The sequence below is a fragment of the Mastigoproctus giganteus genome, chromosome 10 (genome assembly GCF_048544385.1).
Source record: "Mastigoproctus giganteus isolate SK-2022 chromosome 10, ASM4854438v1, whole genome shotgun sequence".
NCBI lineage: Eukaryota > Metazoa > Arthropoda > Arachnida > Uropygi > Thelyphonidae > Mastigoproctus > Mastigoproctus giganteus.
In genome coordinates, this window is record NC_143584.1 from 59,417,282 (window position 1) to 59,436,008 (window position 18,727).

At 38.0% G+C, this 18,727-nt stretch overlaps 1 protein-coding gene across 2 annotated transcripts in view; it reads right to left on the bottom strand.

Moving 5' to 3' along the window:
• LOC150079048 (CD109 antigen-like) overlaps positions 1-18,727 on the bottom strand; it is a 1,092,235-nt gene that overhangs the window by 683,881 nt on the left and 389,627 nt on the right. For both annotated transcript variants that reach the window (XM_090384122.1, XM_090384121.1), the window contains exon 12: positions 18,278-18,499. In XM_090384122.1, coding sequence (XP_090240248.1) covers positions 18,278-18,499 — 222 coding nt within the window. The remainder of the gene's footprint in view (positions 1-18,277; positions 18,500-18,727) is intronic.

The window sequence follows — 18,727 nt, forward strand, 5'->3', positions numbered from 1 at the left end:
TGCAATGAGGTTTACATATTACAGTGGTGTAATATATAAACCTCAGAGATAACGGCATGTATACAAGTTGCTGTTGATTATCTTTCTCACAATTATATACAACTTTGTCGAAGGTCTCACCAAGAGATTTATGTATAGTCAATGCACAAGAACATACTAAAGGAAATTGCATACATTTACATGTTAATTTCCCATTGTTCTTGAATGGAATTGTAGTTGATTGTTTTATAATAGGTACGGATAGACTAGGTAAATGTTTATCTTTCACATATTGTTTAAAAAGAGATTGAAGGTTATGTCCTATTTTTGACTCAGGAAATTTCATCTATACTCATTTAACTGTTTCATCGACCTCAAATTCGAAATATACTAAAGTACTGATTGCACCATTTACCAATCCATCGGCCACATCTATATTTGTAGTAATCATGTACAGTTTTCCTTTCAATAATGGTAGAATGTATGGAAGTCCTGCAGTTTCGGTCACTGACATTCAATGAATTTTACTTCGCATACTTGCTAATTGTTCTTCAGAATGATATAATTGGTAAATCTTGTGCAAGCTCTTCTTGGGTTTCATCTGCAACTAAAAAGCATTTGTATCATAGGCATTTACATCACTATTTCTTAAAAATAGTCAAATCCTTTGCAGACATAAATTAGTAGCAACATCTTTGGTAACAAATCTCGATTCTATAATTTTAAGTTCATCTGGTTATAACGCTTCTCCGTTGCCTATTTTTGTAAAAATTTTAGAAAATGTACTATCGGACTGGCGAACAACTTGTACTAATTCATGAAATTGTAGTGAATGCTAATTTGGAGCAATTGATGAGTTCTTCAGGCGTTTATATACAGGGGTAGTACACACACTGGAGGCAATTGCCGTAAATCTCCAATGAAGTATATATTCATACCTCCAAATAGTATTTCATGAACACCAGTTATCTACTTTAAACGCATGTCCATAATCGATAATAGTTTTACACTAATCATGCTAACTTCATCGATTATAATATTACATACATGTTGAAATGCAGTTCTATATTGTTGAAGAATTTCATTACTAATTTGAAGATTATTTGACAGACATATAGAGAAAGCAGAATGCACTGTGGTACCATTGACTGCCACTGCGGCGTTGCCGTGGAGGCACAAATAACATATGCGTTGTGAATATGTGATACAATACAAAAGCAATTATACATTTCCATCAATAATTTAAGAGTAACTATCTTTCCACAGCGAACAGGTCCAGTGAGAAATACTTGTATCGGTAATGCAGACATGCCATCCACTTCACAACCGTGATGGCACAATGGTATCTCATTGTGAAGGCAGCCACAATATGAGATAAAATCAAATGATGCCGTTACACTACTTATGTAGTTAAATTTATGGGTAAACTATGATGTATTAACACCCATATTATATAGTTAATTTCAACCCATAATGTACTTTGCCTTGAGCATTCAGTCCTCAAAATATTATCATTATCTTCATCATTTGGCATCTCTCATATTGTGGAATTAACTTCTCAACCGTGATGGCATGTCTGCATTATCAGGGTACCTGCCCGCCCACTGATGAGTGAGCCAACAAGCTCAGAAATGTGTCTGGGTGGTGGTGGTACCCACTGAGAATAAATAACGGTAGTCTCCTCTACTAGAGAAGTGTTATTTATTCAAAGTAGTGCAATACCTGGTATCTCGTTGTGAAAGCAGCCACAATATGAGATAAAATCAAACGATGCCATTACACTACTTATATAGTTAAATTTATGGGTAAACTATGGCGTATTTACACAGATATTATATATTTATTACTTGTCCATGATCTCATATTGTCCATTTTCATAACGTAAATGATGAATTTACATAAAGGGTAATCGTGGTGATATCAAATGCTCAGTTACAACATCCAGTGGATATATAAATCCATTTGACGTGGCCATAGTTGGTATCCATCCCTCTTTTAATGAAGTATGGCATGTATTACACGTCATGAAAGTACTCACTTCTTGTTTGTTTGTTTGTTATTTGGTTTTTAGGAGCATTAGCAACTAAGGCCATACTGCTCCGGGATATGCGGTGGTCATTCCCTGACCTTTCCGCATCCTCCGTATTTGGTGGTGACGGACTCGAACCCCGGTCTAATCAAGAAGCGTGTGCTACGCACTGCTGCTCCTTCCCACCTGGCTACGGAGGCGCCTTCACTTCTTGTAAAGGAAATTCATTTTGAAGTAATTCATAAGAAGTTGTTGGAAATGGTTTCAAATCTAATTGAAACCATAAACAATTACAAACATTACAACTAAATCCAAAAGGGTTTTTTTTACACTAGTTTTTCAAACTCACTGCCAGCTCATGTAGACACTATAGGGATGTAATCAGGAATCGCATTAATAGCCATTTCTAATTTTGCTTTTTTTTATGCAGGATATCCCTTCATTCATTCTGCTGGAGTTTTAGATTCCTGATAAGTATCAGGCATAGTAGAACTCTGTGGTTGAATTTCATTATGATTCAGAATAGTTTGAATTTCTAATTTCCTTTTCTTCCATTCACGATATTCCTTCATTATTTCAGCTCGAGTTTTTTTTGGGTGCAGTTTGAGAAGTCCGAGGAATAAAAAAACACTCTTGTTGAATTTCATCTGGATTCACATTTCTGTTAAATTTTATTTTCTTTCTTTCTTTCATGATATTTCTTCATCTTTTGCACTTGAGTTTTCTTGTGGGAAGTTTCAGAAGTTCCAAGCACAGCAAAACAGTGTTCAATTTCATCTGGATTCACATTTCTGTCCAACTTCCCTTTTTTCCTTTCATGATATTCCTTCAAATGCTGGGCTGTAGATTTTGGCCCAGTCACTTGTGTATTAATTATTATACTAATATAATGGTATAACATAGCGTGTCACTGCTCAATTGTACTTGTTGTGTCACTGCAACTTGTTGCATTACTGCACTTGTTGCGTACAATTGACTTTTCTTGGGTGCATACATTGTATTTATTGCATCACTGCACACAAGTACAATACATGCACCCAAGAAAAGATGTTTTTAACGTCAAGTACAAAGCACGCGCATTGGGTTTCATGACAATTTTATATAATGATTTCTAGGTAACATAACGCTTTTTTCCCAAATAATGCCAGTAAAGACGATTTTAACATCAAAAAAAAAAAAAAAAAAAAACAGCTCCCATTTCCTACTACTGTCCTGTGCTGTCAACCCTATTATGTGATCTGGTTCACTGGTGATGATCAGGTCTAGAATATTCTTTTCCCTAGTACATTCCCTGACATGTTGATACAAATATCAATCTGGTTGATTTAAAAATTTTATCCCCCAAGTAGAGTTTCCTTCCCATTTGCTCCAATCAATTAGAGACAAATTAAAATCACACATAATAAAACATTGATGCTTACTTGCCCATTCCCTTCTCTCTCTCTCTCTCTCTCTCTCTCTCTCTCTCTCTCTCTCTCTCTCTCTCTCTCTCTCAGGGTAACGCAGGATTTTTTTTTTTTTGGCTGGTGCAGAATAAGCCTCAGGCTTTCTTGCACCATATGGCTATTAATAATAATAATAAGAAGAAGACGAAGAAGAAGGAAGAAAGAACTTGTACACCCTCACCCACCTGATGCACATGGATGACATCAAGCTCTACGCGGCCAGCAAGAAACAACTCCAGCAACTAGTCTGGATCACCGAAGAATTCAGCAAGGACATCAGGATGGAATTTTGTGTAGACAAATGCAAGACCCACTGCACCAGGGAAAATTAGTTGGCCGAAACTACTAGCTGCTGACTGGTAAAGAGATCGAATCTATGACAGAAGGAGAGACCTACAAATACCTAGGGATCATGCAGGATCAGCAGTTATAGCACAAGGAAATCAAGAAGTGCCTGACCGAAAAATATCATCAGAGACTCAGAAACCTGCTGAAATTAAAACTGAATGGAGGGAACACAGTTAAAGCCATAAACACCTATGCAACTCCAATACTAACATACACATTTGGGGTCATAGATTGGACTAACACCGAGCTAGAAGATATCATGCGAAAGACAAGAACAATGATGACCAAGAGTCACCAACACCACCCGAAGTCAGCAATGGAGAGCCTAATAATACCTCGGAAAGCGGGAGGAAGGGGCCTGATAGACCTGATAGAGCAACAGAAAACAGTGATAGTTAACCTGAAGGATTATTCAAGAACAACACAGCACCACTCCACCGGGACATAAGGAAGATAGATAAGTGGTATACTCCACTCAACTTAAGTGAGGAACCTCCTCCTGCCCAGATGATACAAGAAACGAAGTCAGAAAGATGGGCAAAGAAGACACTCCACGACAGACACTACAATGACCTCCATCAAGATCACATCGATAACACTGCTTGGCTCACAGGCGGGACGCTCTTCCCCAAGACTGAAGGATTCATGCTGACCATCCACGACCAGGTAATCAACAACAAAAAGTATAGAAAATACATCACAAAGGAGCGAGGAATGTCAGATGACACATGTCGACGATGCCACCTGGTCTCAGAAACGAACCAACACATCACCGCGGGGTACCCAGACTGAGTACACTCATAGACATTTTCGTCCGTTTTTGATGTTCAAGGTCTTCCAGAATGTGGTTCATCTTCCACACTCTCACAGCCATCCAAAAATGCTTTATGCCACTTAAAAACCTGTACCCTGGATAGAGCATGCTCTCCATAAGCCCGTTTTAATTTTTCGTAAGTTTCTGTTGCGTTTGACACAAATTTTTATTGTGCAAAGCTACTCTAGATTTTGTTTTTCCATTTTCATAACGCATCACTACTACATACACTTACACAACTCTCTGTCAAGTCAGACATGTTAACACTATCGAGTTGAAACTTGCAAAGAATATCAAGTAAGAATGTACTTGCCAAGTAATTATCAAGTAATTGCCAGTTTTCGAGCCACGCATTCAGTCTCATTACTTTTTAGACACACCTCGTATAAGGCTTAATATCCAATTGGCAGACGATACAAAGGTTGGCAGGGTGGTTAATGATAGCAAACAGTAACCCCAGAGTAACATGAACTCGTGTAACCTACCAAGTGATGCATTCCCAATTTGGGTCCCAGAACAAAACAACCAAGTGCAAATGGCTGTGGTTCAAACGAATTTAGTTCTATTAGGAGACTCCATTGTCAGAGAAAGTGATAATCAATGGAAAATATTTTTTGTAATAATGATAGGTGGACTAGAACCAGGGTATATCTGTCAAGAGTAATAATTAATGACCAACAGATTGTCAGATTTTAAGTGGGGTAAAGAGAATATTATTATTCATGTGGGGATTAATGATATAAAGCACACATGATCTGACTATCTATTAGACAAATGTAGGATCATGCTGAAGAAATGCCACAAGTTAGGTCAGAATGTCTATGTGTCTGCAATTCTGCTCAAGCATGATAGGAGGGATTTTATGATGAAAGCCTTGTGAATTAACTCAAGACATAAAGGACTCTGTAAGGCTTTTGGGGTGGGGGGGGATTTTTATCAGCTTGGCCCACACTTGTAGGTAGAAGGAATGTTTTTTAGAGATAGGATACATTTACTGTATGATAAGGGGGCTTAGAGGGGAACAGGTATCCTGTGTGTTATCAGACACTCAGCCTAAACACTGATGGATCCAATATCTCTCTATTACAGAAGATTTAGGAGAAGTCAGGTTGGGCTGCCTCCCTAAAATCCACTCATTCACACCTTCTCGACGGTAAGCCCTGTTATGTCACTTAGGTGGCAACGAATATGTAGAGTGGTTCTCTTCAAGACCTGGTCAGCGTGAAGAGGAAAAGACCAAACCCTCCAGCATATGTCAGCACGACAAAGCAAATGGCCCTGTCCCCAGCAGCTTTCACTCTCCCTCTTACGGCAGCGAGAGGTTCAGAGTGGAAGCAGAGGGTGCTAAGAATCTCTGGGTACGACCAGGCTGCCATGCACGGAAACCGAACTTGGCCTGTTATAACGTAAAATCACTCATCGGTGAAGACAGGATATTAGAGCTGGAAAAGGAATTAGAAAATGTGAATTGGAATATCATCGGTTTGGCTGAAACAAGAAGAAGAAATGAATCACGTATAAGTTTATCAAGTGGAAATCTGCTGTACACCAATTGAAACAGTGAAAGGAGTGAAGGTGGAGTTGGGTTTCTGGTCCATAAAGATTTTAAAAACAACATTTTGGAATTCAAAAGTACATCACCAAGGGTGTCAAGACTAATACTCAAGATTTCTAAGAGGTACAAACTAAAGATTATAATGATTTATGCACCAACATCGAGCCATGATGATGATGAAGAGGTTGAAGAAATGTACACCGAAATTGAGAGTCTTCTAGATGAGCAGAAAACCCACTACACTATTATTATGGCGGACTTCAATGCTAAGGTTGGAAGAAGGCAAAACAGTGCAGAAAGAGGAACTATAGGAAATTTTGGAATCGGTGAAAGAAATAAAAGAGGTGAAAGACTTGTGGAATTTGCAGAATCTAAAGGACTGTCAGTAATGAACATTTTTTTCAAGAAAAGGGTGAACAGAAAGGGGACATGGAAGAGTCCAAATGGATTAACAACTAATGAAATCGACTTCATCCTCACTAACAGAAGATATATTGTGAATGATGTTACCGACCTGAATAAGGTAAATTTTGGAAGTGATCACAGAATGGTAAGATGTACACGATATAGATGTAGGAAAGGAAAGGAAAAAACTGACTCGACTAAATAATACAAAGGTCTTTGAGATAACAGAGGAGGAGAAAAAGCAGTGTATACTGGAACTTAAGAACAGGTTTCAGCTTCTGCAGACAACTCAGGACCAAGATATCGATGAGAAATATTACAACTTTCTGAATGTGATAAAGCCCAAGAAACCTATAGGGAAAAAATTAGTCAAGAAACACTTGTCATGATGAACTGAAGACGACAAATGAAGAGGAAGAAAAACACTGACAGGGAGAAAATTGAGTATACTGAGTTATGCAAAGCCATTAGAAAGAGACTCAGAGACGACATAAGAAGATTTAACACAAGAAAAGTAGAACAAGCATTAAGGGAAAACAAAGGATTCAAATCAGCAGCCATGAGCAGTAATACAGAAAGGCAAATGATACTGAAACTGAAGAATAGCGATGGTGTACTTATAAACAGCAGAGAAGGCATAATTCAAATAGCAGAAGACCACTACAGAGAATTATACAAGGAGCGAGGGAATGATGCCAGCAGTGGGGAAGTTGGATTGCAAAGAAGCAACACATACAACATACCCGATATTCTTCCTGATGAGGTAGAACATGCATTGAAGAAAATGAAGAATCAGAAAGCCCCGGGGGAAGATGAAGTTACTGTAGAGTTGTTAAAATTGGGAGGAAGAGACATAACACAAAAACTGGCAAGGCTCTTCACAAAGTGCATTAGAAAAGGTGTGATGCCTAAGCAGTGGAATAATGCAATCATAGTTTTGCTGCATAAGAAAGGAGATAAATCAGAAATTGAAAATTATAGACCAATTAGATTGTTATCCCACATCTACAAGTTGTTCACAAGGGTCATTACTAACAGATTAGAAAGAATACTTGATGAGAATCAACCGAAATAGCAAGCTGGCTTTAGGACAGGATTCTCAACTATGGATCACCTTCATGTAATATCACAGCTAATGGAGAAAGAAAATGAATATAAAACACCATTATGCCTGGCATTTGTGGATTATGAAAAGGCAATTAACGCCATACAGCATAAGGCAATTTTCGGACACTGGAAAGACAAGGCACAGATACCCCATATATTATGATTTTGAAGAAAATATATGAGAGTGCTACCTCTTTTATTAGACTAGACAAAGACAGTAGGAAATTTAAAATCCAGAAAGGAGTTCAACAAGGAGACACAATATCTCCGAAGCTGTTTACTGCTGCCCTTGAGGAAGCTTTCAGAAGTTTAGACTGGTCGCAGAAAGGAGTCAATGTGAACGGAGAGTACCTAAACCATTCACGATTTGCAGATGACATTGTGGTCATAAGCCACGATCCCAAAGAATCAGAGGAAAATCTTAATCAGTTATGCACAGTTAGTAAGGATTTTGGACTAAAGATGAATATGGCTAAAACAAAAGTAATGATGAACAAGTACAAGTATGCCACGGAAAGGGAAATTAGCATTAGCATTAGCATTAGTAGAGGCATTTGATGCAAGAAAGCAAGCTTATGCAGCATCAGCCAAAAATATTAAAGTAAAATAAATAAATAAAAAATAACCACTTCCACTTCACCCCTCTGTTCGTTCGAAATACCTGTCCAGCCGAGCCTTAAACTTATTTAGGCTATCAACTTCCACGACAAGGTATGGAAGTCTGTTCCACCTACCAACCACCCGCTGGCTAAAGGCAAATTTCCGCACATCTATCCTACATCTGTCTTTCCTCAATTTGAATTTATTCCCTCTCAGGTTATTATTTTGAGCAAGAGGGAGAATCCCATCAGCATTGAGCATGCTTAAACCATTCAAGGCTTTATACACCTCTATCAGATCACCTCGCTGGTGCCTAGTCTCCAGACACTGTAATTTGCAAAACTTAAGCCTTTCTTTGTAAGAGCACCCCTTTGTTCCATTCACTAATCTTGTTGCCCTTCTCTGTACTCGTTCCAGCAGCTCTACATCCTTCTTGAAATGAGGTCTCCAGGCCTGTATACAGTACTCTAGGTGTGGCCTGACCATTGCCTTATACAAGGGAATAATCACCTCCTTATCCCTGCTAGAAATATTCCTATATATCATTGACAATACACCATGAGCTACTCTTGCAGCCCGTCTGCACTGCTCAGAGAACTTCATATCTGCCTGCACAACCACCCCCAGGTCCCTTTCATTCTCTACCACTGTCAGTGCAGTACCACAGAGCCGATACGTTGCTCTGGGGTTGCTGTTTCCCATATGTAGTACTTTACATTTGTCAATGTTAAACTTCATTTGCCACCTCTCAGCCCATCTGCTCAACTTTTCCAGATCCTGTTGCAGCAGCATAGTGTCAGTAGTGTCCTTGACAACCCTGCCAACCTTCGTTTCGTCTGCAAACTTGGACATTAAGCTTGATATACCATCATCAATATCATTTATAAATACAGAAAACAATAAAGGACCCAATACTGAACCCTGAGGGACTCCACTAATAACATTAGTCCACGATGAGCAGTGTCCATTGATTACCACTCTCTGTCTTCTCCCCCTCAACCACCCCTTTATCCATAGCAGCAATTTGCCTCCAATGCCACACTGCTCCAATTTGTGCAGCAGTCTTCCATGTGCAACAGTATCAAAAGCCTTTCTAAGATCCAAGTATATAATATCAAAGTTATTCCCTGCATCCAGTTCTTTTGTGACTGCATCATAGTATCCAATCAAATTGGTCAGGGAAGACTTCCCCTTAACAAAACCATGCTGTGTCTGAGCTATAACTGAAGTCTTGTCTAGATGATCCTGCAGTGCTTCTTTAACCAGTGCCTCCATTAATTTTCCGGGAACAGAAGTTAAACTCACAGGTCTATAATTACTTGTGTCAGCCTTTGATCCTCCTTTGTGAATTGGGGTCACATTTGCACATCTCCAGTCCATGGGTACCTCCCCTGAGTCCAAGGAAGCTCTCATAATTATAGCTAAGGGTTTGCTTACTTTCATTGCTGCCTCCTTTAATATAACTGAATAGATTCCATCCACCCCAGGTACCTTTCTTGTTTATCTTCAACAATTTCTCCTCCACTTTATTCTCAGTTATTACAAGATTCTCTAGCTTACTGCCAGAGTTGAATACACCTCTGACATTCCCCTCGCTGAATAACTCCTCATGTGTGAATGTCGATGCAAAATATTCATTTAGTTTGTTAGCTAACTGAGCAGGATCATCAACAGTTGACCCATCAATATCAAGTGGACCAATCTGATTCATCCCCTTCCTTCTAGAGTTTACATAAGTAAAGAACTCTTTGCTGTTTTTCTTCGCATCCTTTGCCAAGGATTTCTCATAATCTGCCTTCGCCTGCCTAACCTCCTTTGTAACTTGGTTACAGATCAACTTGTATCTATCATAGGCTTCAGTGTCACGTGTTAATTTGTATGTATCCCATGCATTTTTCTTCTCTGCCATATGCCTCATTAGTTCATCTGACATCCATTTTGGCCTAAACCTTGAACAATATTTCTTAGTTGGTATGTAAAGCCTGGTAGCCTCCAAGATTAGTTCCTTGAATACTTCCCATTTTGAGTTTGCTGTGGGTAACATCATCAGTTGGTCCCACTGTATAGAATTTAAATACTGTCTCAGACCATCATAGTCGCCTTTACGAAAACAAAAACCCTTCCCTTTACCTCTGATGGTAGTTACCTCCTTGAGTAAATCCCACTTCAACACACTGTGATCACTGCCACCAGTGGTTCATTTATCTGCAGATTCTTAATGCATGAAGAATCACTACTGATAATCAAATCAAGAGTATTACTCCCTCTAGTTGCCTCCCGAACATGCTGATGTAGAAAACAATCATCCAATAAATCCACAAAAGCCCTGCTAGTGTGTGAGTGACCAGCCCCCAAATTCCAGTCAATATCTGGGAAATTAAAATCCCCCATAATAAGACTCTCTGATTTACTGGCCCACTCTATTTCTCTGTACAGTTTCTTATTATACTCATGAGAGTCATTAGGCCTATAGCACACTCCTACCCTCAATTTTGATCTCCCAATGCTTATGTCACACCAAACTGATTCGACACTGCACTGTCCATCGATGTCGACTGGCTTCACTTCCTTGGATTTTATGTGTTTGAAGTAATGAAGTAATGAAATAATGATTGAAGGAGCAGTAATTGAAAAGGTGGAGTCATATACTTATCTGGGACAAGTTATTAGCTGTAATAATGATAAATGGCTGGAAGTCAAGAGAAGAATAAATTTTGAATGGATAGCATTCAGGAAATATAGTCACATACTGAAGAGCAATATCCCAGTTTGTCTGAAACGTAAAATAATGAACCAATGTATACTCCCCACCATGACTTATGGAAGTGAAACTTGGGCACTCACCAAAAGAACGGAAGAGAAGCTGAGCACTACACAGCGAAGAATGGAACGAATAATACTGGGAATCAGACTGTTAGATAAGAAAAGAAACACATGGATTAGGCAGCAAACCTCAAGTAAAGGACATTCTTATCAAAACTAAAGAACTAAAATGGTCTTGGGCAGGACACATAGCTCGAAGACATGATGACAGATGGACTAAGAAAATAACAGAATGGTACCAAGAGGAGATAGAAGAAAACCTGGAAGACAAAGGCGGAGATGGATAGATGAAATTCATGAGTTTTTGGGTAGTAAATGGATGGCCAGGGCTCAAAACAGAAGGAACTGGAAAGTTGCTGGAGAGGCCTTCATCCTGCAGTGGATTGAAAATGGCTGATGATGATGATGATGATGATCTTGAGTACTGTATACAGGTCTGGAGGCCTCATTTAAAGAAGATGTAGAGCTGCTGGAACGAGTACAGAGAAGAGCAACAAGATTAGTGAATGGAGCAAAGGGTTGCTCTTAGGAAGAAAGGCTTAAGTTTTGCAAATTACAGCATCTGGAGACTAGGCACCAGTGAGGTTGATCTGATAGAGGTGTATAAAGCCTTGAATGGTTTTAGTATGCTCAATGCCGATAGGATTGTTCCTCTTGCTCAGAATAATCACCTGAGAGGACATAAATTCAAATTGAGGAAAGACAGATGTAGGATAAATGTGCAGAAATTTGCCTTTAGCCAGCGGGTAGTTGGTTGGTGGAACAGACTTCCATCCCTTGTTGTGGAAGTTGATAGCCTAAATAAATTTAAGGCTCAGCTGGACAGGTATTTCGAACAAACGGAGGGGTGAAATGGGAGTGCGTTTTTTTTTTTTTTTTTTGGCTGATGTTGCATAAGCTTTCTTTCTTGTATCATATGCCTCTACTAATGCTGTTAACAAGCAAAGACCATGTTGATTAATATTATATTCCATGAGCCTTGCTCAACTGCTCCTGGATCAAACTGATTAACAAGATACATCATGTACTCTCTCGTATTTTGTTCAGGCAAAATTCTAAATACTTCAATTTTAAACCTAACTCACAACTTTTTCTCAACATTACACTGTATCTGTTAAGTAAATTCTAGAGAACAGATCATAAATATTCTACAGCACAAGTACCTCCAGACAGAAATACTGGTTCTATTCTAACTATCCTATTGTACAATATATTTCCCATTTCCCAGATAACAGTCACCAATTGCTACTTCCTGTGAATCCTGGAAGTAGCAATTGGTGACTCACAACTTTTTCTCAACATTACACTGTATCTGTTAAGTAAATTCTAGAGAACAGATCATAAATATTCTACAGCACAAGTACCTCCAGACAGAAATACTGGTTCTATTCTAACTATCCTATTGTACAATATATTTCCCATTTCCCAGATAACAGTCACCAATTGCTACTTCCTGTGAATTCTGCCTTTGAGTATGCCACTGTGTTGTCTGACGAATGGTTGTAGGATATAGTAGTGAGTTCAGCAGCTAAGTGTTTGATGAGTCCCTCATTTTCACATCAAGGGCAACATCAATGTATTTAAAGCCGTTATATTTTCCTAACAAAATTCTGAATTGTGCTCCGACATTCTGTTTTTTTTTAAAAAAAAGCACAAAAAGCATTCCCTTTGGCTATATCATGTCCTTCAACAGACAGTTTTGCAAATATGAGCAAGTAGTACATCATAGGAGAAATACCCTTGGCAGTTTTACACTGAGTCAGAGCATTCCCACACTATTTTAAGGTATTTACTTTTCTGCTTTCATCTGAGACATAAGTTTTGCTTACATTTAAATTAAAAATACCAATTAGGCCAAAGTTTATTGTAGAACACCTATAAACCAACCATGATATATTGTTTCAACAGGCCAGAATCACGACTCACATAGCCTGCAGTAGCATCCACAAATAGAACAATTTTTAGCGATAAGCTGAAGCATTTCACAAAATCTGTGTTTGTCCAGCTAATAAATCTAGAAATTTACCTTATCTTAAGCTAAGGGTATATGTGGAAATTAATAATTCTTTCAAACAACATAGAAAACAACATTCTACTTAAAGACAATGAACAAAATTCGCCAGTGAAGTAAAACAATGTCTGGATTGAAAAAAAAAAAAAAAATGCAAGCATGAATAAGCAAATTATTTAATTTCCTCACTCATCCTTGCAATTTCATTACAGACACCACAGACAAGATAAATTCATAATAATGAATGAATCATACAAGTCAGCTGATTTTTACATCTTCAGCATTTAAAATCTTAAATTAAAACAGTAAAACATCTTTTATTTAGCAGTCAAGTTAAGAATAAATCAAGAAAATTATCATCCTCAGGGGCCTTGTTATAAACTACTTGAAGTATAAAGTTTTTTTTTTTTTCTTTTTTTTTTTTTTATGAATACTTCAAGCATGAGAGGTACTAGAACCTATAATGGTTAGTATTGTGCATGGGTTGAAGGTTGAGAAAATGAAAGCAGCTACTCCATTAGACTCGAATTTCTTGTAGATTTCAACTTTCAGGAAATACATATGAAGAGAGGTTGTTCCAGAAAACAGAAATTGAAGGAATAAATGAGAAATAAGAAAGGGTTGGTTCTGTGATTTTTAATTTGGACAGTACAAGGATGCTGATTGGTTGCAACATGTGTTCAGACTGTTTTGGAAGAGAGAGCAGGAAGTAAGACACCAATTCAGAAGAACAGTGTCCATGAAAGTATTTATAGAAAAGATGTAGCAGAAACAGAATGTCTTTGACACAGAGAGTGGAGGTGTTTTTTTTAGAAATGGGTCATTAATTAACCTAACTGCCATCCTTTGAATGGAATCTAGAAGTATTAGAGATGTTTTTGAGGCACTGCCCCAGATGTGGGAACAACATTCCATGGTAAGGTGGATTTGCATTTTGTACAAAGTGAGAAGCTGCTGGGAAGAAAAGTAATACCGAGAGCAAAAGAGAAAACCCAGTTTTTTTAGATGCAGAGGAAGCAATGTTTCTGATATGCTTATGCCAAGAGAGAGATTTAAAGTTTAATCTCTAATGGAGGTATGTGATCTTGTCTAGAAATCTGAGTATCATTGAAGATAATCACAAAAGCAGAAGAATTTATCTTTGCCACACGAGTGCCAACTAAGTTATCTTTGCCACATTAGAGAATTACCTAAAGAACAGCATTCAGAGAATTGTTAGTAGATATTCAAGAATTTGAAACTGTTTGTGTGGGGCAAGGTTTCTCAAACTAGAAGGTGGAATGCAACATGCTGTCATCAGCAAAACTATGGATAGGATTTCTGGTCAATGGAGATTGACCAGATATTAATATACAAGAGGAAAAAAGTAGAAGAACGAACTGAACCTTGGGGAACAGCTGCATTACTGGAGAGTTTAGAAGACAGAGAGTTGTCTGTCTACCATCACCCACAGTGAGCAGTCAGAAAAAAAAAAACTGGTTACCCAATTACAAAAAACAGTTGGCAAAACATAAGATGGAAGCTTATGCCAAATATGATGAAAAGCCATTGAAATGCCAAGAGCAACTGCTTGAGTTTCACAATAATTTTCCAATAAAGTTGTCCATAGATGAGTAACATAAGCCAGTTAGTCACCTCTCTATCAACACAAGTATATCACCTGTCTATCAACACTGATGGGATCCATACTGGTGGGTATGGCGCCTCCGTAGCCAGGTGGGCAGGAGCAGCAGTGTGTAGCACACACTTCTTGATTAGACCAGGGTTCGAGCCCATGATCCACCAAATACGGAGGATGCTGAAAGGTCAGGGAATGACCACCGCATATCCCCGGAGCAATATGGCCTTAGTTGCTAATGCTCCTAAAAACCCAATAACAACAACATACTGGTGATCATTGATCAGATGGAAGGTTTCTAGATAGTTTAGGAGTTGGCGGTTAATAGATTTCTTCATTACTTTAGAAAGAATAGAATTTAGTGCAATGGTAAAGGTAATTGGATGGGAGGCATTTGACACCCTTTTTAGGAACTAGCTGGATATTAGCAACTTTCCAAGCAGAAGGGAAAACACCAGTGGAATAAGAAAGTGTAAAAGGGAACACAGAACAAGAGTAATCTCAGCAGCACAGGTAATGAGAACAAGTGGAGAAATGCCATCACGACCTGACATATTCTTGGTATTAAGATTGTTCAAAATTCTTCTGACATCCTTTTGACAGAAGATTACAGAAGGCATTTAATGGAGTGCACTGGTTCAAGCCCCTGACTGCTAAATATGGTCGATCTGCCAACCCGCACTAAACCAGCATGGCAGATTATGGTCCATTTCCCTCAGCATGAATTGTTGAGGAGGCTTCCATCCTGCAGTGGGTTGATAATGGCTGCAGTTAACTTTAACTGGTATGGCAGTTGGTGGTTTACCAAGACTATCAATACATAAATTAGAAGAAAAGTAGAATGCTAACAGGTCAGATTTATCTATAGCTGAGGTGGCATAGAACCATCTGGTTTTGACCAGGGTTGGAATAGAGATGGGAAAGGTTAAGGCCAATAGCTTTAGCAGGAGACCAGAATTCTCGATTATCATTTGTACAAGAAGTAAGTTTTCTACTCTTAGCTTGTTCAAAATCTGGTTTGGACTAATTAATAACTACAATAAATTGTTGTGAGCTTTTGCATAGGCAGAAAATAAACTTGGAGATTTCGACACAAGCCAATTGCGATATGCAACATTCGTGTCTTACACAGCCTTAAAATTATTGGAAACCAAGGTTTTGATAAAGGATGTAATTTTAAGGTGGAGTGTGGAATAAAAGATTTCATCGCTAAAAGTTCTGCAAATTTCAGCTTCTGGAGACTAGACACCTGCGAGGTGATCTAATTAAGGTGTATAATACCTTGAATGGATTGAGCAAGCTCAATGCTAATGGGATGCTTCCTCTTGCTCAGATTACTCACCTGAGAGGGCATAAATTCCAACTGAGGAAAGACAATTGTAGAATAGATGTGCAGAAATTTGCCTTTAGCCAGCTGGTGGTTGATAGTTGGAACAAACTTCCATCTGTTGTAGTGGAGGTCAGCAACTTAAATAAGTTCAAAGCAGAACTAGACAAACATTTGGAGTGAATGGATGGGTGAAATGTGTAGGGTGTTATTTTATTTTATTTTATTTTGCAAGCTATAGAAGCTTGCTTTCTTGCATCATATGCCCTACTAATACAAAAATAATATCAGACACAATCTGAGCAAATGTTGGCATCGGAATCTTTAAAACAGTAATCCGATCAAGGAAAAGAAGAAAAGAAATCACACAGATAATCCCATTTATTATTCTGCTAATAAACCAAACAACACAAGATTGAGAATGGCCAAAGGAGAAATGCTCCAATGGAGAAGAGACAATCTCCAAGTTTTGATCTGAGATGCCTAGGGGACGAATCACATCGACAATGTATTTTGAAGAGTTGTTCATGAAAAAAGATCAGGATAGTTGACTGTTTGGTAAGGATTGTCTGGTATTCTGTTAGTTAAATGAACAAGCTGTATGAGGTCATTAGTAATTGCAAAAGCCTCAGCATCTCGACCAGCTGGGTATGTGTGACAAGAAACAGATGCCAGGTGGAGTTATGAACATTAAAATCACTAAGGAAAATTTCCTGACTGTTAGAAAAGTTGAACCGAAGAAAGTCAAGTTTCAAAGAGAGGAAGTCAAAGAGTTCCAATTTATATGGAATATGAGAGCAGACATGTTCACAAGTACAACCTTTGAAACAAAAGGAATCATACAGTGAATAATTAGGACAAATGATATGAGCAGTAGTTGAATCAATTGATAATTGGGATTCTGTCAGAAAAAGTATGTGGGGTTTGACAGACTGTAAGTGGAAATGGATATCATTGAGATTGGAACTGAGATATTATATTTGTGAAATGAAAGAGGAAGTGTTTGGGAGATTTAAATCTTTCCACAGATGTTTGTTCTATTAGTTTGACTATTTGTGATGTATTCAGTAGTAAGAAAGTGTGGGGAAGACATGATGTATGAAATAATGAAGTTTCTGGATATGGCATACGAATGGCAAGAATATACCCAGCTCCTTGACATAATGTACCTTGACAATGCCCCTTCATACACACTACTCAGACTCTCTCCTGTGACTATCTGTCAGAGTAGAAGCAGCGAGATTATACATTAGATAATCCAGAAGGCTCCTAGAGCATTACCAATAGTTTGGTCCGGTGGATTATCTAGCGGCTTGCCAGCAAACACCATTTTAGAGCGGTACCCTAGAAATATAAGGAAGATCCAATCTTGTTAACATGCCTCAATAGACATCAATCATACTTTATGATGGAAGGATAGAGTACAGGATGATGGAGGGATGGAGTACGAGAGCTTTGCACTGGAGGCTAAACATGGGTTCCCCACTTCAAGAGACCAATAAGGAAATTTGTGGTATTGCACCAGTTTACGAAATTTATCCATCCCCTAGTATTGCCTGATAACAAAGAGGGGTGGCACTCTTCCATGTCGTGTGGACACCACACCTTGATCCCTTGCTTATGTTGGTTTGCACCCAAGTGGTCACCTCCAGTACACTAAGTGCCATATTTCAGGACATGTATATGGGGGTTACACCCAGGGTTACTAACAGTCCCTCCAATGTGAAGGTACAAGCAGAGGTTGTCACAGAATGACCAAAATTCACCTGAATTGAGTTTAACCTGAATATCAGTCCCATGAACATTTTGGACTCTAGGTAGCAAGCCCAGCTTGAAATACATGAGAGAATGTCTGTGACAGCCTCAAAGACCAAGAATACTTAACAAAAGAAAATGCCTATTTTAGCAAAATTTCCACTATCGGCTTCATTACATATTAAAGTACAGATCTGTCTGATTCCACTTTGAAACATGAACCTTTAAAACATGAGTGCTCAAAGCATAAATACTGATTTACTGCATTTTGAAGCAAATATAGCATTCTACTAGAAAAGGAATACATAAGCTTTGACTTTATTCGTGCTTTAGTAATTACTTGAAAAGAATAAAAAATTATACTTAGATATAAAAAATCACCTTAACATATCAATGCAGCTTTACAAGATATATATATATATATATATATATATATATTTTTTTTTTAATAACTTACTTACAAATGATGTATATCTTAATCCTGGTTTAAATGTCTCTGAAGTTCTGAGGAGTTCCACCTTTATCTCTTTATCATAAATCCACATTGTATTAGTGGTGTTATATTTTCGCTTGGTCTCTTCTTCTTCCACAAGAGCAAAGAATTCGATTTCACGTTTAAAAAAATCTGTCCGCAAAGACAGATCTCTCAACAAATTTACATAAATCTCAATACTGCCATCGATCTTGAAAAAAAAAAAAAAAAAAACTGTATAAATATTTTCTTAAAAAATATTTATAGAAAAATGTATATAACAAATTATTGTACAATGTGTATCAAATGTTATTTGCAGTTGTATTGATAGCTGATAGAAAGTTATGCTTGTGATTTTTTTTTTTATGTGCATACACCCAATGAATTTAAAGAAAAGACTGCATGCTACAAAACAACCAAAAAAATATGATTGTACGAG